The 27,257-nt window shown below is 39.9% G+C and overlaps 1 protein-coding gene across 1 annotated transcript; it reads left to right on the forward strand.

The window, feature by feature from the left end:
- Window positions 1-696: 696 nt before the first annotated feature.
- Window positions 697-27,257, forward strand: ARF3 (ADP ribosylation factor 3). The gene is made up of 5 exons (XM_063426064.1): window positions 697-786; window positions 5,094-5,283; window positions 17,101-17,211; window positions 19,637-19,761; window positions 22,819-27,257. Exons 2-5 carry the CDS (start codon window positions 5,136-5,138, stop codon window positions 22,978-22,980), a joined length of 546 nt encoding a protein of 181 aa, XP_063282134.1. The 5' UTR covers window positions 697-786; window positions 5,094-5,135; the 3' UTR covers window positions 22,981-27,257.

The following is a 27,257-nucleotide window of genomic DNA, read 5'->3' on the forward strand; positions in this document are numbered from 1 at the left end:
TCACATGAATGGTGGCTAAATGTGATAGCCAGGGCTGCCATCAGATTATATATATATATATTAACAGTAAAGCAGACTCCAGTATTACACCTTTTTTAAAATAAAGAATTGACATAAGAGATGTTCTTATGCTAAATACCAATGCATATACATCTATAAACACGCATTATATTTCAGGAGAATTTTTTGTTGTTGTTATATAGGTTACAGTTACTTGCATTAGGTCACACAGAGGTAACAGAGACAGAAATTACTCCAGGGAATTATTGTTGGGAGAATAAAATTTCCAGTATTAATGAAGAAACATTCAACCTCAAACCATTTTACATTTACAGATACATTGTGTCTATATGATACTGCTTGGTTGATTCGGTTTTTATATTGAAGATCCTGAATAACATTTATTTTTCTGATAGAGAAAGCTGTATGATTATACTGAGAAGCTGGGTGTGCAGGTTTCATGACTCATAAATGAAATATTACAAGTTGGCTTTTTTTTTTTTGTTCCTTCTTATGATTTTGTTGCCACTTTGTGTTAATGGATGTGTGGGTGATTTATACAGATCAATGCTGCATGTGAGGACCAGGCCTGCTGCCCACTCATCTCTGCAGCAGACCTGGAGGGGGAGAGCGCTGCTGCATCCGTTGCTATGGAAACCGGGACAGTCTCGCGAGCGCTCCCCGCACAGCCTGCTTGTCGGATGGAGCTCTCGCGTTAGTTGGACCGGGATTCCGGTCGGAGAGGACAGAGGAGTCGCTTGCAGAGAGAAAGAAGGAAAGGAGAAGGTAGGTTAGTAAAAGAACAGGGGATGTCAGCAGCCGTACCCATATATATGTATCTATACAGGTCTGAATTGTCTCTCATACCAGGATTCAATGTGTAACAATGCCATGCCGGCATCAGCACCACCTGCCTACCCCCATCTCACCCTGATACAAGGACCACCTGTCTGCCTCCATCTCACCCTCTCATAAGGACCACCTGCCTACCCCCATCTCACCTTCTCATAAGGACCACCTGCCTACCCCCATCTCACCTTGATACAAGGACCACCTGTCTGTCTCCATCTCACCTTCTCATAAGGACCACCTGTCTGTCTCCTTCTCATATGGACCACCTGCCTATCTCCATATCACCTTCTCATAAGGACCACCTGTCTATCTCCATCTCACCTTGTCATAAGGACCACCTGCCTATCTTCATCTCACCTTCTCATAAGGACCAACTGCCTACCCCCATCTCATCTTCTCATAAGGACCACCTGTCTTCCTCCATCTCACCCTCTCATAAGGACCACCTGCCTACCCCCATCTCACATTGATACAAGGACCACCTGTCTGTCTCCTTCTCATAAGGACCACCTGCCTATCTCCATCTCACCTTCTCATAAGGACCACCTGTCTATCTCCATCTCACCTTCTCATAAGGACCACCTGTCTATCTCCATCTCACCTTCTCATAAGGACCACCTGCCTATCTTCATCTCACCTTCTCATAAGGATCACCTGCCTACCCCCATCTCACCTTCTCATAAGGACCACCTGTCTTCCTCCATCTCACCCTCTCATAAGGACCACCTGCCTACCCCCATCTCACCTTGATACAAGGACCACCTGTCTGTCTCCATCTCACCTTCTCATAAGGACCACCTGTCTGTCTCCTTCTCATAAGGACCACCTGCCTATCTCCATCTCACCTTCTCATAAGGACCACCTGTCTATCTCCATCTCACCTTCTCATAAGGACCACCTGTCTATCTCCATCTCACCTTGTCATAAGGACCACCTGCCTATCTTCATCTCACCTTCTCATAAGGACCACCTGTCTGCCTCCATCTCACCTTGATACAAGGACCACCTGTCTACCCCATCTCACCTTCTCATAAGGACCACCTGCCTATCTCCATCTCACCTTGTCATAAGGACCACCTGTCTATCTCCATCTCACCTTGTCATAAGTACCACCTGTCTGCCTCCATCTCACCTTGTCATAAGGACCACCTGCTTATTTCCATCTCACCTTGATACAAGGACCACCTGTCTGCCTCCATCTCACCTTGATACAAGGACCACCTGTCTGCCTCCATCTCACCTTGTCATAAGGACCACCTGTTTGCCTCCATCTCACCTTGATACAAGGACCACCTGTCTGCCTCCATCTCACCTTGACACAAGCACCATCTGCCTACCTCCATTTCACCTTACCATAAGGACCACCTGTCAATCTCCATCTCACCTTGACGTAATGACCACCGGCCTACCTCCATCTCACCTTGACATAAGGACCACCTGTCTACCTCAATCTCACTTTGATATAAGAACCACCTATCTACCTCCACCTCACTGTGATATAAGGACCACCTGTCTACCTACACCTTACCTTGACGTAAGGACCACCTGCCTGCCTCCATCCCGCCTTGACATGAGGACCACCTGTCTACTTCCATCTCACCTGTCATAAGGAACACCTGCCTCTGTATTTTATTTTGAATATAGCAGCATCCGCCTTCATCTTTAATTGGCATAGCTGACAACTTCATCTCTCGCCTCCATCCTTCATACATCAGGTTTTGCTTAGCACTGTTAGTGAATCAGTGCATTGTTTAACATTATGGTTCATGTATGGAAACCCCGTTATTGCTACTCCGTCATATAGGCAACGCCGTCATATAGATAGGTGGTGGCTTGCATTTGCCACTTAAGCTATTGTGACCGTCAGAGGATGCTTAGGCCATTTTGCTGTGACAGAGCACCAGGGGTTATGTTCTCCACAATATCTGTAATGCCAAGGTGTAGCTGCCACTGATGCTCAAACAGTGTTTAACATTTAAATTGTTGCTGACCATGTTTCCTAGTAATATTTCTCAGCCAGCCATACAGGATATTGTCCAAAACAGCTGAAATGGTGAAGGTACCATCATTTAATTCTTTACATTCTTCATTGACAGATAATGGAAGGATATATAGTTGAAATGTAAATGTTAATGCCAATAGAGTGGCAATCAAACCACCATTACGACTATTTCAGACTCTAGTTGTTTTGGTGCAAGGAATTCCATTAAGCCAACCTGCAGTAAGTAGTTGAACTGTTTCAAATTGTTCGACATTTACTTGGGTCCTAAAGGTTCCTCGGTGGAGCCCTCTCTTAAGATATAGATAAAGCAGGTCTTCCCTTTCCATGTTAGATATTACAATCTTGGTGGAATTCATTGGCTGACACTCTCTGCCAAATAATTCCATTTTAGGAAGGGCAGAATTGATGTTAGTGATGCAGAAGTAGGGACTTTCATTTTTATTGACATCTGAGTACTAAGCCAGGCAATGGGTGCCTGCTGGACGCAAACCTTTTGACAACAGTGTGCTGTTTTGGTTATTTTGCTTTGAGTATCCCGTTAACATACCAGGTTTTATTTATTGTATTCACTAAAAAGATAATGGTGAATTCTAGGTCAAAATAATCCATTTGGAAAATACAGTTGATCTTGGTAGTTTTCCCAAGTCTTCTTTTGTCTAAAATCTTCAATTCCCTTATCAAATTTTGACAATGACCAGATTACTGAAGTAACCATGATGAGATTAGGATTGCATTTGCTCATTGTTGAATTAACAAGAATTAAAAAGTTACATTCTAATAATTCTTACTGCTTGAAGTTTTGCAACATGCTTCATATATTAAGTGACTAATTCATGCCACCTTTTACATTACCTATTGTAGCTATCACCTCAGAGGGAGATAAAACATCTTCTTTTCTCACCTTTCAAATGTGTGCGTAGGAAAGTAATGTGAGAAGCCAGTGCATAATCATCCTATTACAGAATACGAATGGGTCAACGTTAGCCTGACAGCAGCCTTTATGGTGTCAATAATTTTATACTGGTCATTTGATTAAAGGGACACTATAGGCACCCAGACCACTTCAGCTCATTGACTGACTGACAGCCACCAGAGGCGCTTCCAAGACTTTACCTGGCTCTGGATTGCCTAATGGACTCCTAACACACTCAACTTGAGGACATCTAGAGTCAGTAAATTCCCCATAGGTAAGTATTGATTCAATGCTTTCCTAGGTGGAGGGCCTAATGTGCTTGCCGCACATGCACATTAGGCCCCCGTCAGGTGACATAGGAGCAGGCAGAGCCGAGGGACAATGGCGAAGAGATCGGGTAGGTAAAGTTTTTTTTGTTTTTTTTTTCTAACTCTTTATGTGCCGAGGGTGGTGAGGTAAGGGGGTAACACTTAAAGTAACACTTCAAGCACTATAACAACTACAGTGCGTGGCTATGATTCCAGGAGGGTCATGCTCCCCTTCCCCATGTAAGTAGTGAAACCGTTTGTTAATGGCTTGAGTTCTTTTCAAATAATTTTTATTGAAAATTTTTTGCAGAATTTACAAATAATAAAGAACAATATATTAGGGAAGGGAAAGGAAGGGTAAACTGGGAAGTGGTGGGGAGGGGGGAATATCCATCCATTATAACAGTAAACATGTTAACTTGTACAAGGCACTTGAATTGAATAACAGTACATTACAGGTTATTGCAGGTTATATGATTTTTTATGGCTTGAGTTCTTACCTGGAGTCTGTCACTTATTGTTCTTTGCCCCTTTGCAGCCAGGAAGCTCTCTGCCTGTGTTATGCCCAGCAGAACAAATCCTAGCTCATTGAATGAGAGAGATCTGCTGATGATCTAAGCCAATAAGCTGGCCCTGTACTGTAGGGCACAGGACAGCTAAGGGTAGCTTCTGGCAGGAATAGGAGAGATGAGGAACGGGGCCTTCCAGACGCCACGTTAGAAGTCAGAACGTTAGGAAACAGTTTGAGCACTTGCATTTTAATTTACATGTATTTTTTTAAAAAAAAAAATGATTTGATATGTTTTGCACAGAATATAGCTTTGTTTGGAGTCACAGGAGAAACATCTGTTGATGCCAGTTCTAAGTAAGTCCTCAGGGAGTATTATCTGCTTAATGAGCAGATGAAGCTCTTCTTTTAGCTATCAATTACTAGACCCTGTTTTTTAATTATGGTATGTAAAATACTATTTTACTATATAAATTCCTAATTTTTAAATTACTTCTGTCATTCTGTTAGACAGATATTTATCATTCGCAAGGACATCTCTAGAAAGTAGCCATGGGAAACATCTTTGGAAACCTACTGAAAAGTCTTATTGGAAAGAAGGAAATGCGAATACTGATGGTGGGGCTTGATGCTGCTGGAAAGACCACCATCTTGTACAAACTGAAGCTTGGCGAGATTGTGACCACAATTCCCACCATAGGTACACTGTATTCTTGATTGATATGCTATAAAAAGACAGCATGTCTGATTTTAGTTATTTTATTGTAGTCGTTGTTCAACCAACAGCATTAAAGGTTTAAGTGTTGTAAAATAATAAACCTGATAATAATGATTCGCAACCAACCAGCCTTTGGTTACAGTAGTGACGCATGGGTACATTTATAGCCAATGTGTGAAGACAGGATATATAAGACGTCTTAATGGCTCTTGCACTGTATTTATTTCCTAGAATAGCAAGCAAATGTATTTTTGTATTTATTCCACCCTGAAGTTCACTCCCATCTGTTTCAATCTGCTTTGCTTTTGAGCTCTTCAACCTTAAGAGACAGTCAGGATATGGCTGGAGATGTGATGTCATATTGGTAGTCATCATCATAAAGCGCCATAATTTTACTTTTTTACTAATAATTTTACTACTGGTGAACGCTAACTCATTAAGCTATATTTGTTCTGTATTCTCCAGATAGATCTCTATGGTTTACTTTTTGGTGCCACAGAGTCCAAGGATCACCTCTAGTAAGAAAGGGGAACATCAAAACATTTAAAACGCAATATAAGACTTGTTAATCTCAAAATTTTCTTTGAGTATAACAAGTCTCAAGAACCATTTTTAGAATTTATTATTGATCAGATTCTTGACTTTGCCTCCCACATCAAGTTCAGCAGCCATTTAAACATTCATGTTAGATATAACAATTACCTACTAAACATCTATTTCACTCCTGCTTCGTTCTTAACTTGATATTCTTCAACTTATACACAAGGAAAAAGTTCTCTATAAACATAACAGAAAATGGGTATGATGCATGATGCACGATGCAATGAATATATGTTACACAACAAATGGCACATTGATTGGAAACATTTCCCACATAGCCTCACATTCACTTTGCAGGATCAAGAGTCAGCGTTTAATACTTAAAATCAAGCTTCACATCAGATTGCTGACACATTGAAATTAGAACACACTGATCCTCTCCCATACAATTCTAGGTGCCTTTCTTGTTCTTTAGTGGATCAACCCAAACTAACCATCAACAGTTCATTCCATCATAACAACTGCATGAATAGTCATCTTAAAGGGACACTGTAGGCACCCAGACCACTTCAGCTCATTGAAGTGGTCTGGGTGCTGTGTCCCTTTTGTACCTAGTGCTGCAATGTTAAACATTTCAGTTCCAGAGAACTGCAATGTTTACATTGCAGCTCTAAGAATCTAAGTCTGCCCTCACGGACCTCCAGTGTCAGATTTTTACCCATAAAAAAGCATTGAATAATTCTTTCAGATGGGGTGGTCTAATGCCTGCGCGACTATTTCCGCGCTTGCGCATTAAGTGTCCCCCACCGGCTGATGTCGGCAGGGGAGGAGTGTAGGCAGAGCCTGACCCAGCGCCGAGGGACATCGGCGCTGGATTCAGGTAAGTGACTGAAGGGGTTTTAACCCCTTCAGCACTGCGGGAGGGGGACACTACAGGAGCCTATAGTGCCAGGAAAACGAGTTTGTTTTCCTGGCACTGTAGGATCCCTTAAACCAATACCGCATTAGATGCTGGAGGTGCATTTTTCATTAACATTAAGAATCTTAGATAGACCTTTAGATGTTCTGGAACTATGGAAAACTTTATTCATGAGTGTTTAATTTCATACTCAGTCTCAATACTACCTCAGTAATCCATGATCAAGGGTAAACAAGATGTGCGTCAAGTGTGAGAATTATGCAGTATGCATCAAAGAAATCTGCTATATACTTCCCTGACATAAATAATTAGGATGCATATTTCCTCAGAAGTGAAACAGTCAACCCTTGTCTTTAAACAAGAAAGTTTTTGCAAATTGCCAGGCACTAGGTATGACTCCATATTCATCTTTTGTCATTACAGCAGAACTTCGGTGTCTGAAGTAGAACTTCAATGTCTGTTTTTGCCAGATCCTAAGATCCTCTGTTTCATATGGTTGAAATGGATTGCAGCGATATTCTGGCTTACATTTGACTATTAAAAGAGTCAAAAAGCAAACTTCCAAAGGCATATGATATAAAGACTTGTCAGTCTTCTGACAAGATTTGTGACGGGGCACTTGATTGTGCCTGACGAATCAGATTGAATCTACGTGTTTGTGACTAAGTGGCTACTAAAAATTTCACTTTTACTAAAAATATCATTGTTGTAATACAAGTTACCATTTTGAAACACTAATATTTGTGTTCAGCGAAGTCTCCCGAGTAAAACAGTACCCCCATGTACAGGTTTTATGGTGTCTTGGAAAGTTACAGGGTTAAATATAGTGCTTGCAATTCAAATTCTCTGCACTTTCTGTCTGGGTTGTCAGGCACGTCAATCAAATTTTAATTAATTAAATAACATAATTATGTTAAAATATTACTTAAATATACTTGTAGAATTTTTATATATATATATATATATATACATATATATGTATTTAAAGTCTATGTGTATACTTATGTAGTTATTTATGTAGTTATTTATGTAATTATATATATTTATCTGTGTATATATATAGAATGTCATTCTAAGTGTATTTTGTTACCAATATATATTAATAGCAAAATACAGTTAGAATAAAATTACATATGTATATATAATTTATTTCAATTTTTAAAAAATATATTTTATTTATTTTATTTATTTATTGCAATTATACGATGTATTATATTTATAATATATATATATATATGTACATTTAATTTATTTTAAACATGTTAAATAATTTTAAACATGTTAAATAACATGTTATTTTAAACATGTTAATTTATTTTAAACATGTTAAATGACATTTCAGACAGTCTCCCTGCTGGCAGATCCACAGCCAGCTATAGGAGGCCATGTGATCACTCTTTGAGAGCGATCACATTGCCCCCGGGGGCCTGATTTGCCGGGGGAGGGCTGCCTGGGCTGTTAGGCAGTCCTCCCGAAGAGGATCGTGGCGGAGGTAAGTAAATTTTACCTCCTGGGGCTGCAAGCCGTTATGGCGTTCTATGCTGCCGCAACGGCTTTAAAGCCCATTTAAATGGGGACGGCATAGAACGCCGTAACTGCGTTAAGGGGTTAATAGAAAGCTAAAGTTATCATAGCAGGAGCACCACTGAAAATTAGATCATGGAAGGGAGAGTTAAGAGAGGGCCAGGAATATATAGAGAGAGAAAGAGCGGGAACAGTATACATGTATGTTGGGGGTATATTTTTATTGCAGCTCTGTGTGATTCAATACAGTGATCCTGTCTGTGTGGAATAGTTATAATATATTTGTGTGTTATTTCTCTGTATTTTACACTCAGCTCTATCTGTTGTATGGGTATCATTGTAGTCTACCGAGCTGTGTATTGTGTAGGCATGTTTGAGTTGTTCCCAGCTCTGTTTATTATATCTATATTTTTTCTCAGCTCTGTTGGTGTTGTGGTAAGCTCTGTATTGTACTCAGCTCTATGTATTGTATAGATATCTTTATGTTGTTCCCAGCTTGCTTTATTGTACTGTATAGGGAGGAGTAAAATTCTGGTGGAGGAGTCTGGCACCACACCCTCTTAAAACTTCACCAGCTGCCACTGTAATTAACTATACTCAATAATTAGTTTTTTTAAAGAACGCATAGACAGAGACCTTAGACTATATTCACTTAAAGTTCAGTCTTCCAATCTAACTGTACGTTTTCACCAATTCGTACTTACCATGAAAATTAAATGCATTTGGGGACCACTAGGCTCGCTGGTATGGAAGCACTCATATATACTTATTTCCTTTAAGGAAGAGGAGGGCTACATACCATCCATTCTGGCTCCAAAAGGTATACCGTAATTGCTCTACTTAGGGATAAGGTTAGGGTTAGGGTTGTTATACAGTTAGCACTAACTTCTAAAAATGTATTTAGATCCTAGACATATGAAGCATTTAACAAATCAGGACTTCTTAGTGAATATATTTGTAGTTATTTTTCTGTAGTTGAACTTGATGTGTAAACCTTATTATATGCAGGCTGTGAAAAGTTGTTTTTTTCTGATTTTTAAAGGTTCAGTTTAGATGCCATAACAACTTAATCTAAATGAAGTTGTTATGGTTACACTGCCTCGAATGGTTAAACCTCAAAGTGAGCCTCTGGCGGCATTCTAAACTCCCCCCAGGCCGTATCTGGCTTCTGAAATTCCGATTCAGGAAGTGTGGGGTGCTGCTGGGCAGGGTCTCCACTGATTGGCTGAGAGCGGTCTGCTGACACTCTCAGCCAGACAGTGACTCCTCCTTTTTAAAACTGGCTTGGAGGGGGGCGTGGCCTAGCCGCAGAGCAGAGAGGACGTTAGCCTCCACAGCTCCTGCCAAACAGGGGAAATAAACCGACATTTTGCCCACAAAACGGCAATTAAAAGAAGCTGGGAGGCCACCAAGCATCGGACAGCATCGAGAGTAACAAAACGATACCTCAAATGAGGCGTTTCAAGCGATGCACACCCGACATGCTCCTGCGGCCTACAAGCGAGGCGGGTGCGGGAGAGGCGGCCGCTCTCCCACAGCCGAGACAAGCAGCGACTACAACCTTGGGCCTGCGTTCCCCCCCCTTTGGACCGGCGGGGGATATCCCGGTCCACCCTCATACGCCCGCACAGAGTGCTCACCTTTGGGGTGCTCCAGGGCACAACTCCGACCGACGGACGCCACGAGACCCAAACAAAATGGCCGCCAGCAGGGCGCAGAGACCGACCCTGCAAAGCCAACAGCACCCGACCCGCTCACCAATGGCGCCTGCGAACGCAGTGGATGCCGCATTCGAGCTATTCTGGGCGAAATGGGAGGCCCACTTGAGAATGGCGGCACAGGCAGCCCGGAAAGCAAGAAAGACACGGAGAGAGCATGCAGAGGAGTCACAGAAGCCCCGACCGGGCAAGGCGACTCCTAACATAAATGCGACCGACCGCACGAGCCCACCTGAGCAGATATCCTCTGGGAGTAAGAAGGTGACACGGAACCTCAGTAAGCAAACAGACGCCAGACGCAGTCGGGGGAAATTACCGCCAAATAACAGTCAGAGAGAGAAGGTCCTGTACCGCTCCCCACATGGGAGGAAGGGAGACACTCTGCACCCACAGACAAGCGAAGTAAAAAGGACCTGGTCTAACACTCATCACAAGAGACTAACAACTGTATACACAGGACTACCTAAGGATCCAACGACAACGAGCGACCCACCGAAGCGACGCCAAGAACCGTACCCTCACTCGTACCTGGGCAGTATCCAGCACCCTAAGGGCACAGGCTGAACCTTCATGGGCTCCACACAGGCTTAACAGCCACACTTCTCCTGGCGACATGTGCTTGGCTCCTGGACTACCCTTACATTGTCTCGCAGCACGCAAGTTAACACCAGCTAGCATTACTTTGTGCCCACTTAGCATTGCTTTGTGCCTACTTAAGTTTGATTTACAATTTTGATTTTATAAGCTTACTATAAACGGCTTTAACGCGAAGGAATTTATTGCACCCAGCTAAGTTAGTTACACACTGTACTCGATGATACCAAATGCAATATTTCACCTGTTAAAGGCACAGCATGTTTTTATCATTAATGACAAGCGATTACTTTTCTTAGAATGTTCATAACCTAGTTCTCATACCGACTTCAAAGCATTATACTTTCAAACTGTGTTTAAATCCAAATGTATAAGCATGAGAAAAATAAAAATTGTGCATGTTATACAAATGCCCCGCATGTTACGCGAGGGAAAGACCAGAGGATTGCCTTTGGGGTACCTCTCGTCAGTCTGTAATATATATCTGCACTACAAAAATAAAGAATTATAAAAAAATAAAAAAAATAAAACTGGCTTGGAAAAGGTAAATACTCTCATACACTCATAATCATAAAACCACCTTTCCATATCTAGGCAATTTATTCCTGGTGACCTTGGAACCATGATCTTGGCTTGCAACGGCACAGACGTTGTCACTGCTCCCTTCAGGTACAGTGCTGGGATCAGTGTCTGAGTGAAGCAGTGTGCTGTGCTCCATGATGTCACAGGACATGAAATTATGCGCTCACACACACACTACCCTTTATGGCAAAATGCAAGGGAGCATTGATGGCCATATATACTTGTGCAAGTATGAATCGGCTTAGATGTGATTGTCTTACTGTAAGGCTATGGGAACCAAATATTTTGCAGAAAATAGACCAATGTGTGTTTTAGTATTACTTTGGCTGTGCCCTAGAATTTATTCAGTCAGTACCTCTGCTGCTAAAATGAGGAGCCTCAATGAGTACTGTACACATTAACATTATGTTCTCTGAATGTTTTATTTGAAAAAGCTTTTTTTCCCCCAAGAGCTACAAATAGCTTTTACTAATGTAGCAGCAGAATGCTGCCTTGAGAAAACAAAACATGTTTATTTTGCCTGCTGAAGGGAAGGAATATGTTGTGTTCACCACTATACGCATAAATAGAGCTTAACATTTCCCCTAAGACTCTGTATTTTAGAATACCACTCCGATCTAATATAGACTATTACCCAAGACTACATTGGAATGCTAAAGTGACACGTAACTGATATTCATACTGTAAATATGGGTGATGCTTTATTGTTGAGATCTGCTTTACTTGTTAGACATGAAAGGTTATGTGTTTTTTTTAAACAGATCTGACTGATGTTGTTTCTTTTACTTTACCTTAAAACAATTGTCTATTTTTTGTAGCTTCTTCTAAAAGCCAAAAAATGTCAATCCTTTGGAGAGTTTAGAATTAATAGTTTTGGACTGCCTAACGTGTTGTGCGCTGCATGGAAATACTGCATCATTATTTAATTAGCTTTCCTGAGTTTAGATCTTTTTTTCTCACCTTCTCTTCTATAGATAAAATGAAAACAGTGGAGTAAATGATTTGGTAGCAAACATTACGCAAGTAAGGTCAGATTGGACAACCTCCGTAAGAGAAAGTCAGTGATTTATGAAGTATTCAAACAAATACCTTATTTAAATAAATTGATTATTTTTAGCTACTGGAGTAATAAACCTAATTGACATGAAGCTAATGCATATGTATTGTCCCTTCAATAGACTTTGATTTATACCAGTGCCATGTAAGGAGTCGTATTACATGTGTAAAATGCTATTGATGGATGCTGTAGACATCCTACTGTCATTGCGCAGGCATCTCTTTCTCGGCTTATTCTTAAATGTTAGGGTAAAACTTTTACTATCCACCCTGAAGGGTCTCATGTACCCTTTAACTAATATGGACCACAGTAATTTTAAATTCCTTAAAGGAACACTGTAGGGTCAGGAACACAAACATGTAAACCAAGCATGTCAAACCCAAATAAACAAGGTTTAGGTTTATGTTGGCCTGCAAAAACAAACGTAAATTTTCACCCCCTCTACTAAACTCTAGCCCCCCCCCCCTCGTCTACTAAATCCCAGTTCCCACCATGTCTACGAAATCCTAGCCCCCCCCCCCCCCCCCGTCTACTATATCCCAGTCCCCTGTCTACTAAACCCCTTCCCCTGTTTAAAATAATAATAATAATAAAGAAATGTAAAAAAAAACATACACAGCCATACACCTTTACACACAGACAGCCATACACCTATATACACAGACAGCCATACACCTAAACAGCTATACACTTATACACACAGACAGCCATACACCTATACACATAGATAGCCATACATATAGACAGCCATACACTTATAAACACACACACATACACCTATACACACAGACAGCCATACATCTATATATACAGACAGCCATACACTTATACACACAGACAGCCATACACCTATACACATAGATAGCCATACATATAGACATCCATACACTTATAAACACACACACATACACCTATACACACAGACAGCCATACATCTATATATACAGACATTATCTCAGTCAAGGAGTCCTCATAGTGATGCATTTAATCAATGCATATTCATGAGGAACATTCAGTGTCTCTGAATGCAGCACTGCCACAGGAAGCACCTCTAGTAGCCATCTGAGGAGTGGCCACTGGAGGTGTCCAAAGGGTGTAATGTAAACACTGCCTTTTCCCTGCAAAAAGCCTTAACGGAGTAATTATACTCACTAGAACAAATACAATAAGCTGTAGTTGTTCTGGTGACTATAGTGTCCCTCCAAGAACATTAAATCTCTGCCAGCTTTTATTTTGCTACTTGTAGTTGACACATTTCTTTAAGTTGATCTCCTCTAGAGCAGACCTGTTTGATCCCTTCCTCAATATGAGGAGTGCTGTGTGGGTTATGAGTCCCTGCACCGAGGTTTATCCGCTCTATATCAGATGCTAATAACTGGTCCCCCAAATGCAACCCCTTTTTTTTAAAGTGCATTGGGAGGAGGAATTAGGTAGAACATTCTCATAATCAAAAATGTAGATTCTCTCCCACTTCAGCTTTGAAATTTAAGAAGCCAATTACAAACTACTATCGAGATGATATCTTATTCCAGCCCGACTACATAGTATTTTTTCTGATGACTCAGACTCATGCTGAAGATGCTCCATGTATGCTGTGGCTGTCTTGTCCTGGTTCCCTTTTGGAAAAAGGTGTATGCAGTCTTGACCCAAGTGTCAGACGAAGAATTTGAATTTAGTCCGGGAGATATGTATCTCCATAATACAAAACTGCCCATCTCTAAATACAAAAAGGCTCTTTTCAAGCAACTTCTGACCACCGCCAAATTCATGATCTCTTTGCGTTGCAGGTAGAGCATTGCCATAATCGCACTGACTACTAGATAAAGATTGTCCAAAAAATTCTATTGTTTATGCAAAATAAGCATCTGCGTAATGAATGGCATTGCATATTTGTATAGTCAAGCAGCTTTATACGGATTTTTATATTGTCCTGGAAAAATCTAACCAGCATATGCAAAGATGAAAAAATAGGCTAGGAGATTGCTTCCTTTTTGTCCATGATGTTTGACACAGTCAATCTTACAGCAACTTTTACAACTGCCGGATCTCAAATGAAGCACACTGCATCACAAATATGCCTTGTTTATGGCAGCATGCTATTAATTCAAACATGCCATATACATTACAGCGTAATATGCCAAACCATTAATTAGTTTTACAAAATCTAGCTAAGTATGGATTGAATTTTACTCCCTGTAAAATGCTACAATGTTACAACAGGATTCAAGAATGATTAGCATGTACTGGTTTCATTGCCTATGCAGTGATGCATGTTGGGAAATTTGTGGAATTTCACAGCTCTTGTTTCAGAGTGTGGCCTTTCTTAAGTTTTACTTTAGTATATGCAGGTGATTCACAATAGTAGATTACAGAATTTGATAAGTAATGTTATCACCAATAATGATAATTTGTAGTAGAGAAGGTACAGTTACTATCTGCATTTGCATATTGGATGGTGTATGTCCATTTTTTTCTCATCTGTCATGTAAATCTTTGTGACGGACCGCCTGGCACCCCGACCAGGTACCTCCATCAATCGCTGCTTCCTAGTAATCCTTGAGTACCATAAGCACCTCACCAGACACCATAACCACCGTAAACCCCACAAACCGCCAGAGCTTGGTTGGGGTCTCGCTGTCCTCCACCCACCCTGGACCCAAGACCAGTATCCAGTTTTCAGTAGGTAGACCTCTCCTAGTCCAGAGAGCGAAGCAGGTTGCTCTTACTAGAGCAAGTGTTGTGAACCAAGGGAGTATAGTGATTATATCAATCCCCAGAGTGAATGTAGCTCGCCAATCCCCCAAACATGAGCCTAGACTTCATGAAGGGTAAAACTAATATTTTTAATGGCAGCCACAAATGGCCTTATATGCAAGTCCCCTATGCAAGGGGCACTCCCCCTGGATCTGAGAGTAGACTACAGTAAAAACATATACACAATTACATTGGCTCTCAGGTCCAGGTCCCATACAAAACAAGATAATCCCTCCCCTGTGCCTGGGAGATAATTGAGTCAAGCACTGTATTAAACTCCATTATCTCCAAGAACAATGAACACACATTTTTACAAAAAACCCAAAATACCCTAAAACACACAAACCCCCCACAAATTACATCCCCTGATAGCCCTGATCTGGGTGACCAACATATCCAAAAATTTACCCAGATCAGTTCAGGGGTTCAGGAATTTCCTGGAAGTCATAATTTGACCGCCCGTCCGCCCGCACGCATGGTCCCGTGCCCAAAACAGTTCCAGAGAATCAGGGCTTGCGGTCGGACTAGTTTGGCAGTTTAAAAACTAACAAACTACGAACAGAGTCAATAGTCTTACCCTGGAGCTTGATCTCCATGTTCGTGGGAACGTTTCCACCGAACAGCGCCTTTCTAAGTGTTGTAGAACCCTACGCAGGCAATGCTAGAAGTTCAGCGGTGTTTGGGAGTTTCTGTGTCCGTTTTCAGTTCCATGAGATACATGCCCAAAGACCGCTGTCTGCGTTCACGGCAACAAGATGGCCGCCACCTCGTGATCGTCCATAGGAATTGCGGCCACCCAGACGAACACTTAGAACACTGTGGTGGAAATTGCTACAAAGTAGCAATTAGGCATAACAAGCTCCAGGGTGGTCTCCAGTTCGTGCGGCTGTTCAGTTCCCGAACCAAATGTAAAATCCCACGAACCAAGTCTGTTCACATCGTTTTAAAGGGCCCATAGTCTTTTGGTAAGAGGCTGGCCAGCAGGTCCCTCCAAGATCACATGACGAGGCTCAGTTCATCACAATCTTTATTCCTCAATCACTTGGCCATGTAAGAGTAATTTATGTTAATTGAAGTCTGCCATTTTAGGTATTGTCACAATATAATAGTTAGGGATAGTAAAGTGATGTAATGATATTTTATCTTAAAGTTAGGTTGAACTCTTTGACTCCGACCCTACTTAACTCCAGATACGACTAAGGTGCTGGTCCATTCCACTGTCCTTTCTTGCCTTGACTACTGTAATCTGCTTCTCAGTGGTCTTACGTGCTCCCAACTTGCGACGTTACAGTCCATAAAGAATGCGGTGGCGAGGCTTATCTTCCTGTCCGCCCACACCTCCCACGCCTCACCTTTCTGTCATTCCCTACATTGGCTTCCTGTAAGATATAGGACTCAATTTAAAATTCTGGTAAAATTATTGCTTTCAAATCTCTACATAATGCTGCTCCCACCTATCTATCCTCCCTAATACACAATACGTACCGTGTAGGCCCTTATGATCTGCTGAAGACTTACGTCTATTTTCTGTCCGTACTCCCACCTCTGATGCTCGCCTTCAAGACTTCTCGAGGGCATCACCGTTCCTGTTAAACTCACTTCCCTCCTCTGTTAGATGCTCACCCAGTCTCCACTCCTTCAAAAAATCATTAAAAACCCACTTCTTCATAAAAGCGTATCAATTAAACTGTTAATAGCTCCCGACTGATTCCTCTCTTGTAACTGTCATTAGTCTAAAACTATCCTTACCTTCTGTATCACTTTACCCCACTCACTTTAGCATGTAAGCTCATTGAGCAAGGACCGCAACCTCTCTGTTCCTGTGTGTCCAACTTGTCTAGTTACAACTCCATGTTTGTTCGTCCACCCATTGTAAAGCACTGCGGAATTTGTTGGCGCTATAAATAATAACATAATAATAATAATAACAACTCATACTGTGTTTGATGAAGAACTAATAAATAGTTTGTTAAATGACTACCAAAGTCGTCAATGTGTACAGTTTCTTTGGATTTGTTTCTTCATTGTAAATCAGCTATATATGTAGGTGTGTAGAAATGCCCACATGTTATTGTAATATAACCTGATATTTCTCTCTCCACCTATAACAGGCTTCAACGTGGAGACAGTGGAATACAAGAATATCAGCTTTACTGTGTGGGATGTGGGCGGCCAAGATAAAATCCGGCCACTCTGGAGACACTATTTTCAGAATACTCAGGGTGAGTGCCTGTTTTGTGTTTTAGCAGTTTTCTTTACTTAGAATTTCTTTAAGGTATAGTTTGCATTATTTATAAAAAATGTAAATAGTATATTAAAAGAATAAAAAAGGACAAAATACTCATGACTTTGTCTTTCCCTCGTTTGCTTTACTAGAGTAGAGAAAGGGACAGATAATCCTCAGCCAATCCCGACTATCCTAGCCCTGCTACTGTTACTTAATGGCAGTCTTATGTTAATCCTATAAATCCTTACTCAGCTACAGGTTATTGGACATGTATGGAATATTTGATTAAAGCTGCATTCATGTTTTTTGAATGAATAAAGTGAAAAATACTGCACTTCAGGTTCTTTTATGCAAAGCTACAAGATAGGCAATTAAATTAGTTTGTACATACCTCGCTTTACTGGGAGGAGCTTTAGTCTGTGACATCACGAAGGGGAGGTGCTTCAAACTACAGCTATAAGCCATGTAATGAAGAGAGATTATGTTAGGAAACTCCATGTACCATGAATATACAAGGAGCACAGGTTCTTGGAGTGACCCTTAACCCCTTAAGGACACATGACGTGTGTGACACGTCATGATTCCCTTTTATTCCAGAAGTTTGGTCCTTAAGGGGTTAAAATAGTAATTTAAATCAAATTGTAAAAGTATAACATCTAATTAAAAATAATATTTCTTAAGCTTTTATTTTAGCATTGAGATCCTCCATAAAGACAAACATACTGTGACATCAGCTGACGGCACTCTGCAATCTTTGCAATTAAGCCTGCTTTAACAGTCTTGAAGCATGTCTAAGGCAGGGAAAAAATACTGACTACATTATGTGGCATAATTGACCTGAATCTTTAATAAAGAAGATGTGATAAAAATATTTGCATGTAGATCAATTCTAGACTGAAGCATAATACACACAACATGAATATTTAAATAGTGGTTTAGTAGGTTCTTTTTATTAAACCCTTTCTAGTAAATATCCAGACGGCTATATGCCTAAAAAGTCTAAGAATAAAATGGCAAGCAGCCGGCTTGTTTTTGAACTCACTATTCTGAGGAACGAAATGGTCCAGCTCCTGCAATTCAGTGTAATAGTCAATCGAAATGAAAGCACTCCAGATTCATTAGGAATCCCAAAGTAAGTAAGAGCTTGATGAAGACCTATGGATAAAATCAAAACATTGCTCACCCTTGATGCTATCCTAATAATACACTAAAGAGTTGTACCATTTGGATTAACCCCTTAAGGACCAAACTTCTGGAATAAAAGGGAATCATGACATGTCACACATGTCGTGTGTCCTTAAGGGGTTAAGTCATTTAAAAAACTTGTTATTCCTTCTGGCAGAAACCATTATGTTGTCCAGTACAAGATTATGGGATATGTAGTTCAGTGATTGGCAGCAGTTTACTTCATGAAAAGGCATACATTAAACAGTTTTACAAGCTGATAGGATTTTGCACTGATCAGCCACAATATTAACCCCTTACGGACACATGACATGTGTGACATGTTATGATTCTCTTTTATTCCAAAAGTTTGGTCCTTAAAGGGTTAAAACCACCTGCCTAATATCATGTATGCTGCCAAAACAGCTCTGATGCGTCAAGGCATGGACTCCACAAGACCCCTGAACGTGTCCTCTGGCTTTTAAAGGAAATTGAAACATTCCCTTACACTGATCATCCACAACATTAAAACCACCTGCCTAATATCACGTAGGTTCCCTTCGTGCTGCAACAACAGTTTTAATGTTTTGAGGGATGAATTCAACACTTCACCTGTCAATGGTTTTAATGTTGTGGCTGATCAGTGAATATGACCTGTGAGCACCTGCCACACACATAGTTTGGGCAGAAGGAACCGCAGCTGCTCCCCATGAGGGATTTGAGTGATGGGGTGGGCTATAAGCCAAGTTACTGCAGTAATAAATATCTGATATAAAAATATATAAAGTAAACTGTACAGAACTTATCTATAGGATTTGGACATTCCACTGAAATATTACACAGACTGTGTTTTATTAAGGTACAGATTGTGGTAAGTATTTATCTTACTAGATATTTTATTTCAGTTTTTTAACTGTTTTACCGCTGATTTAGTTATTACTATCCTTCCTTTTTTGATGTGTATTCCACTGTGTAATATTTAATGTGTATAGTTCATATATTTTTATTCCATAGTATTTAGTAGGTAGTGGGTCTCCTACAGAGTAAGGAGAAGCTACTCTTTATCCTGATTTATTTTATTTTTGAGACAGTAGGCTCATTCTTAGTATATAAATATCTAACTGTAAAGAGACAGGAACAAGAGACCTCCATGCATTGTAACCTATGCAGAAAGCATTTGTTTTTCTGGAGTTTGCATTGCTGTTTTGACAGTAAGACTTTGTAAGTTTATGTTGTGTCCTTCCCTGTCCTGCCAGGGTTAATATTTGTGGTGGACAGCAATGACAGAGAGCGGGTGAATGAAGCACGTGAAGAGCTGATGCGGATGCTGGCAGAAGATGAGCTGAGAGATGCGGCTTTGCTTGTTTTTGCAAACAAACAGGTTAGTTTGCTGTGTGAGCTTGTTAGGCAGTATCTGAACAAAGCGGTTTTATTAATTCAATGTGTACTGTGCATGTTCTGTCATAATAGCATTATGTGTACAGTGCTGTGATTTAAGGAGATTATTGAATAAAGTGAAATAATAGGGAAAAAATGTTCCCCTGCTTTTTTACACATTATGCATTTAAATGCAAAAAAAGAAGAATATCTATACTTGCCTGTAGAGTTCCATTCAGTTACACTGCTTAGTGATTCAGCCTGCAGTTTTTGTTTGATCCACCTTTAGGGACGGACCTCTGATCCAGAATGTCTTATTCTGGTCTATGGCATCTATTCTTAACCTATACTCTCTATTGAGAATCCATTTATCCCCCAAGAGCAGCTCCACTTATCACATAGGATGAAGGGAACTGGTCTGCAAACTGATAGCATCCCTACCACATCTGCTATCAGTTTACGCACAGCCTAGTGCACGGTTTACTGATCTCCACGTCTCTCGCCTGTGAAGGAAGAGTACTCGGTCCAAGTTGAATGTGTAGAGTGAGAGCATTGCTTGCACAAATTGGACAGAACTGATATCAGGCTTTGAGAAGCTTTTTGAGCTGGAGCGTTTTTTACAAATTGCTGCAGAACTGAGCTGTTATGCTGCCAAGATATAATGGTGGTTAAAGTGACCCTTTTATTTAGATAAAATGCTAATGTTATATATGCTTTTTTGTGATTTGTTATATATTATTGATGAAGCTAAGGAAACCATTTATGTTTATTAAATATTGATTTATTCACTAAACACTAGATTTTGGCCAATGTAAACCTAAATTGCAAAGTTGTGGTAAAACTGCCATTATTGTACTATACTATTGTACAATAGCGGTGTTGGAGATTTTTTCAAAATCTGTTATTTTGGCCCAAGTTTTGCTCTTTGGTTTTTAGCTAAGTGCAATTCCTGTTCTGTATATAAATCCAGAAATAGTTTGATATTTGTAGTTTATAGTTGTAGCTCTGCTTATAGCTGATTAACTGTAGAAGAAACACAGAAAAATCTGTAGGCAGAAATACCCTTTTCAGTATGTGTTAGAGACAGCTGGTGTATCAATAGAAAAAGTTAAAATATACTCTTTCAAGCATAAGAATCATAATATGCTATATCTAGCGTCACCAGATACAATAAAGGGTCAGGAATGTCAAAACTTTCTTAATTGCATCTATTTCGCCTTTCAATAGACCCTAACTTATATGTCTAATACAAACTACATATACAGTTGCAAGAAAAAGTATGTGAACCCTTTGGAATGATATGGATTTCTGCACAAATTGGTCATAAAATGCGATCTGATCATCATCTAAGTCACAACAATAGACAATCACAGTCTGCTTAAACTAATAACACACAAAGAATTAAATGTTGCCATGTTTTTATTGAACACACCATGTAAACATTCACAGTACAGGTGGGGAAAGTATGTAAACCCCTAGACTAATGACATCTCCAAGAGCTAATTGGAGTGAGATGTCAGCCAACTGGAGTCCAATCAGTAAGATGAGATTGGAGGTGTTGGTTACAGCTGCCCTGCCCTATAAAAAACACACACCAGTTCTGGGTTTGCTTTTCACAAGAAGCATTGCCTGATGTGAATGATGCCTCGCACAAAAGAACTCTCAGAAGACCTACGATTAAGAATTATTGACTTGCATAAAGCTGGAAAGGGTTATAAAAGTATCTCCAAAAGCCTTGCTGTTCATCAGTCCACGGTAAGACAAATTGTCTATAAATAGAGAAAGTTCAGCACTGCTGCTACTCTCCCTAGGAGTGGCCGTCCTGTAAAGATGACTGCAAGAGCACAGCGCAGACTGCTCAATGAGGTGAAGAAGAATCCTAGAGTGTCAGCTAAAGACTTACAAAAGTCACTGGCAAATGCTAACATCCCTGTTAGCGAATCTACAATGCGTAAAACACTAAACAAGAATGGATTTCATGGGAGGATACCACAGAGGAAGCCACTGCTTTCCAAACAAAACATTGCTGCACGTTTACAGTTTGCACAAGAGCACCTGGATGTTCCACAGCAGTACTGGCAAAATATTCTGTGGACAGATGAAACCAAAGTTGAGTTGTTTGGAAGAAACACACAACACTATGTGTGGCGAAAAAGAGGCACATCACACCAACATCAAAACCTCATCCCAACTGTGAAGTATGGTGGTGGGGGCTTAATGGTTTGGGGCTGCTTTGCTGCGTCAGGGCCTGGATGGATTGATATCATCGAAGAAAAAATGAATTCCCAAGTTTATCAAGACATTTTGCAGGAGTACTTAAGGCCAGCTGAAGCTCAACAGAAGGTGGGTGTTGCAACAGGACAATGACCCAAAGCATAGAAGTAAATCAACAACAGAATGGCTTAAACTGAATAAAATACGCCTTCTGAAGTGACCCAGTAAGAGTCCTGACCTCAACCCGATGGAGATGCTGTAGCATGACCTCAAGAAAGTGATTCACACTAGACATCCCAAGAATATTGCTGAACTGAAACAGTTCTGTAAAGAGGAATGGTCAAGAATTACTCCTGACCGTTGTGCACGTCTGATCTGCAACTACAGGAAACGTTTGGTTGAAGTTATTGCTGCCAAAGGAGGTTCAACCAGTTATTAAATCCAAGGGTTCATACTTTTTCCACCTGCACTGTGAATGTTTACATGGTGTGTTCAATAAAAACATGGCAACAATTAATTCTTTGTGTGTTATTAGTTTAAGCAGACTGTGATTGTCTATTGTTGTGACTTCGATGATGATCAGATCGCATTTTATGACCAATTTGTGCAGAAATCCATATCATTCCATAGGGTTCACATACTTTTTCTTGCAACTGTACTTACTGTGTAATATGCAGTGTCCTTGAATAAAATACCACAAAAGCTGAGGGTACCATATGATTCATATCTCTGTACTACTGGCTTTGTGTGACTTGTTGGTGATATTCCACTGTGAATCTGCCTTTGTTCACAGCTGATGCCTATACTGCCTCACTGTATCTCTTCATCCATAAAAATTTTCTTTCAGGACCTGCCCAATGCTATGAATGCTGCTGAGATAACAGACAAGCTGGGGCTGCATTCACTGCGTAATCGAGATTGGTACATCCAGGCTGCCTGTGCCACCAGTGGAGATGGTCTTTATGAGGGGCTAGACTGGCTAGCCAACCAACTGAAAAACAAGAAGTGAAGGGAAGTGACCCAACTTGAGCCTCCCCAGCGTGCACCTAACTCTTCTTCCCCCATCTCTATGTCCAAGTGTCCCTCTCCTGCCAATCCAGGTTGAGGTTGACTTCTGGTAAAGACCACAATTTCTCACCTACCCCGCTGATCCCACAGTCGCTTTCTTTGCCATTTTGGTTTGGAGTGGGTTTATCAAGAGAGATGCTTCTCCTTATTCATACAGCTGCTGTTATTTGTTATTTTGTTTTTTTTCTTCCTATGAAGATTTGGGGTGGGGAAGGATAGTGACATATGGCAGCGCCTACCAGAGTACTCTAACCCCTGTAGACAGGGATGGTACAGGAAAGAATAAGGAGGCTGTGCTATTTTGCTAAATATGAAACTCCCTGTATAGAAGATATGAGGGACCTACTTGGCTTTTTTGTGGTTGTTTTTAAGGCTGGTTTCCTTTATGTATTAGATGTTTTAAGCAGAGAAACACTTTTGCTGACATACTGTAGGTTTTTTGTTTTGAAGGAGGAACTACCCAAGATTGTAAGTTCAATAATATAACAGGCTATTCATTCTAGCAAACCATTTTAATACCTTCTAAACCCACATCTGATCATTACTAGATAAGCAATGATAATCTTGCAGTTGCAAAATCATTTTAGTCCTTCCTGCTTTTTCATTATGTTGTAAAAAATGTTTCCTTAAAAAAAATTATATTGAATAGATGTGTTAAAATGAATTATATATTTCAAAACAATTTGGGCTTAATTTCTAAACGAGAATTTGCAACAAAAGAATTGCAAATTATGGATTTGGTGATTTATTTTTTTCAGACTGTCACGGACAACAATCTGCCGATTCAATATTCAACTGGCTTTAAAAACATTTGCCAACACAAACATGTTTTGATAGCTGGATTCACAAGACTTTAAAATACTGTATCACTGTCAGTTGCTAGACTACTCTTAGGTGACACCCGGCCTGGCCATAAGTTGTTTAGAACAGCTACCTTGATATAGATTGGTTACCCTGGCTGTAAAATAGTTAGATGATTAATTGTTAATTGAACACCAGGTATACTTGAATAAAGATGCATCTCCAACAATTACTCTGTCAAATAATAGAATCGAACTGTTGGTCCCATTAACTATCATTTATATTTGCTTTTTGTTTTATACATATATTTACTCACGTAGCTGGATTGCAGATAATTATCAAGAGAGTTACAGATTTTAGACAATAAAAGCCATTATGGTAATAACATTGGATATTACAACTCTTGTGCCCTGAAGTTTGTCATTTCTCCAAATTGTCTGATTTACTGAATAAACCCCCAAGTGATCCTATACAAAATAGCATTAGTAATGTTAATTGGGGTAAGAGCAATATCTATTCCCATGACATATCATTAGTGAAGTCTCAGTGTATTCTTCCTGCTAAGTAATATATGATTATTAATTATCAGCCGAGTGCCAGTGAATTGATTTTTCTCTCCTTGTAACCACTGAGTACTTTTGTTTTCTATATCTCTGTCTATGAATAATTACTATAATTGTCCTTGTGTAACTAAATTTGTCAGATATGCTTGTTTACCCAGTGTAGATCCCTGAGAAATATGTTAGCACATTAAAGGATAATAATCATCAAGTTAGTCCGGCCCCACCATAATATACTGGTCGTAATGGCATAACAACTATTTATTTATCTGTAAATACATAGCTAACTAGCTAACCTTATCCACTCTGACAGGTCGCTGCTCAAAAACAGATTCAATCTTCCCATGGGTACACTTTGAACTAATGTGAGAGTTAAATGTACATGAGCTATGCATGCAAGTTGTACTATCCTTTAGCACCTGCTGTAATGAAATAAGAGGTTATTCAAGCACAGTACGCTCCAGTAGTTAAAACATCACCGCCCTTATTTATAATGACCAGTGCTGCTCCCAATGATGTCACTATTGTAGTCTGCACTCCTTCTGTGGGTTACATCACTGGGCGAAGGTCCAAATCTCTGTATGTCCAACTGCATCTCTTTGAGTTAAAATTAAATGTATGAGTGCAGAGTAAAAAGCATAAAATTGACATTAATACTTCTATTCTAAACCATGTTGTTTGTAATCTTTCATAAATCTCATCCTCATCATAGTTCTATAAAGTTAATTTAAAAGGGATGCTTATGGTAGCTAACTGTATTATTTGCCATACGTTACTTGCCTGTTGAAAGAACAAAAAAAAATGTATACCAGAATGATACACAAATGATATGAGGACGTTGACTGCCCGAGGCTGATGGGAAATCAGATAATGCCAGGTAATTGACGGAGGCCAAAACAAATACAGTATTCATGTTAAACCAACTTATGACCAATGGGACCATGTTGTCAGTTTAGTCCAGGCTACATAATGACTTTATAGTCCACAAAAAAATTAGGTTAGACTGACAGAGTGATTAGCAGAAAATAACAAGACTGAGATATCAATTCATGCTAATGCCAAATTATGTTGATTTTACATTTGATTGTGATCCACTCTCATTAGATTGAAGGATTACTTGTTATACATCACTTTGAAAAAATTGCATCTCAATTAGAGGACATTGACATCAATTATGTTTTAAAGAAATAACTTGCTGGCTTTGTCCCATAGGCTTTAGGTCTGACCCCCTCATTTCCAACCCTTTAGAAACAAACATCTCTTCCAAAGTCAGATGAATTGGAAATTATATTTTTACACCAACATATTTTCACCCACTTTCTGGCTGGACCACCCATTTGAAAGCCAACTCTAAACGTTTGTGTCAGGCTTCATACTTCCTTCTCATACAGGGGGCATGGAAAAGAGGTCATCAGGCCACTGGCACTACATTCTTCCCACCCATGGTTACAACTCATTGGCGAATTTTCAAGACTAAAAAACATTTTATGAGTTGTCTGTGATATTCTTTTTAAAGAAATGAAGGGTAAAACAATAGTTTAGATATAGAGCACTTAAAAAGTCATTGTAGGCACTGTAACTGCTTCAGCTCGTTGAAGCGTTAGTGTCAGAAGTCCCTTGGTGCTATTCTTCCGTCCAGTGTTATACTGTTCTTAATATTTGAGTACTAAACAAGAATCTCAAGCAGTCCATCCCCTCTGTGCTGCTTGAGCTAATGAGGAAGCATTAGCCTGAGCAGCATTGGATGACTGTGATTGACAGAGAACGTAAGCTTACCGATTTCAGCCTATCACAGTGCACGCTGATGGTATGAGTTGGTATTGCTAGAAGGAAGTGTGTAGACTGCTATAGCCATACCTCCAGTAGGAACTAGGTTGCAGGTGGTCGGGAACTCTTATTATTGCAGAACTGCTCAGAAATGGTTTAACAATAACGGAGGGTCTTGTGCCAGAGGACACCAGGCAGTATAACCAATTCAAAAAGATTAAATAGTTATAGTGCCTACAGTGTCCCTTTAATATGTGACATATTAATAAAGGGAAACTGAAGGCATGACAGGAATCCAAAAATTAAAATCAAATAAAAAAATCATAAATGCTAAAATGTATGCATTTTACATTAAATCCAATTTTAATAAATCAGCCTTTCCATTTTGGATTCTGGCAGTAACCCTCTGACAGGGGTGGGACGATCATAGGAGATGCAGCTAACTATGTAGTTACAAGCAGGGCTATTCACAAAAGTGGGAACTAATCAGAGATTAAAATCAATTCAAAATGAAATAAAGCTGAATGGGAAACTTTCTTTAAGTCCACTATGTTTTCAGTCCAACTGTTGTGGCCTAAATTTGTAACTTTTATTTCCGCCAGTTCACACTTTAGTTAATAGCGCTTTAGCTGTGCCCGAATCCTCTGCTATGATGAACCCTCAAGAAAAATTCTTGACCAGAGGGAGCTGCTGGTCCTTAGACCCGTGGTTTTATCTGCTATTTTCCTTATTTCCGGACCCCAGGGTGTTGTTTCTTTAATAACTGACAATAATATATTTGTGCTACCATTGTACCCTTACAATACACATTGTGCATTTTTCGCATAAGAGACTGTTTTGTTTATCCAGTGATGGTTTGAGTTGATATTTATTGATATTGTTTGACTGTAATTAGCTGCTGTTTGTTACTTTTCTGTACATACATGAAACTTACTGCCGTGACCTCCTTCCGAATTCTTTTCTCTTTCTTCCTCCTTTGCATCTGGTCTATGTGTGGTGCATAGTGGAAAGTATGGTTTAAGCTGGATAATATTTTTTGTTATATATATTTTGGAATGTAAGCAGTATGTATTTAAAGTAATTAAAAGCC

The sequence above is a fragment of the Pelobates fuscus genome, chromosome 1 (genome assembly GCF_036172605.1).
Source record: "Pelobates fuscus isolate aPelFus1 chromosome 1, aPelFus1.pri, whole genome shotgun sequence".
In the NCBI taxonomy this organism is placed as follows: Eukaryota; Metazoa; Chordata; class Amphibia; order Anura; family Pelobatidae; genus Pelobates; species Pelobates fuscus.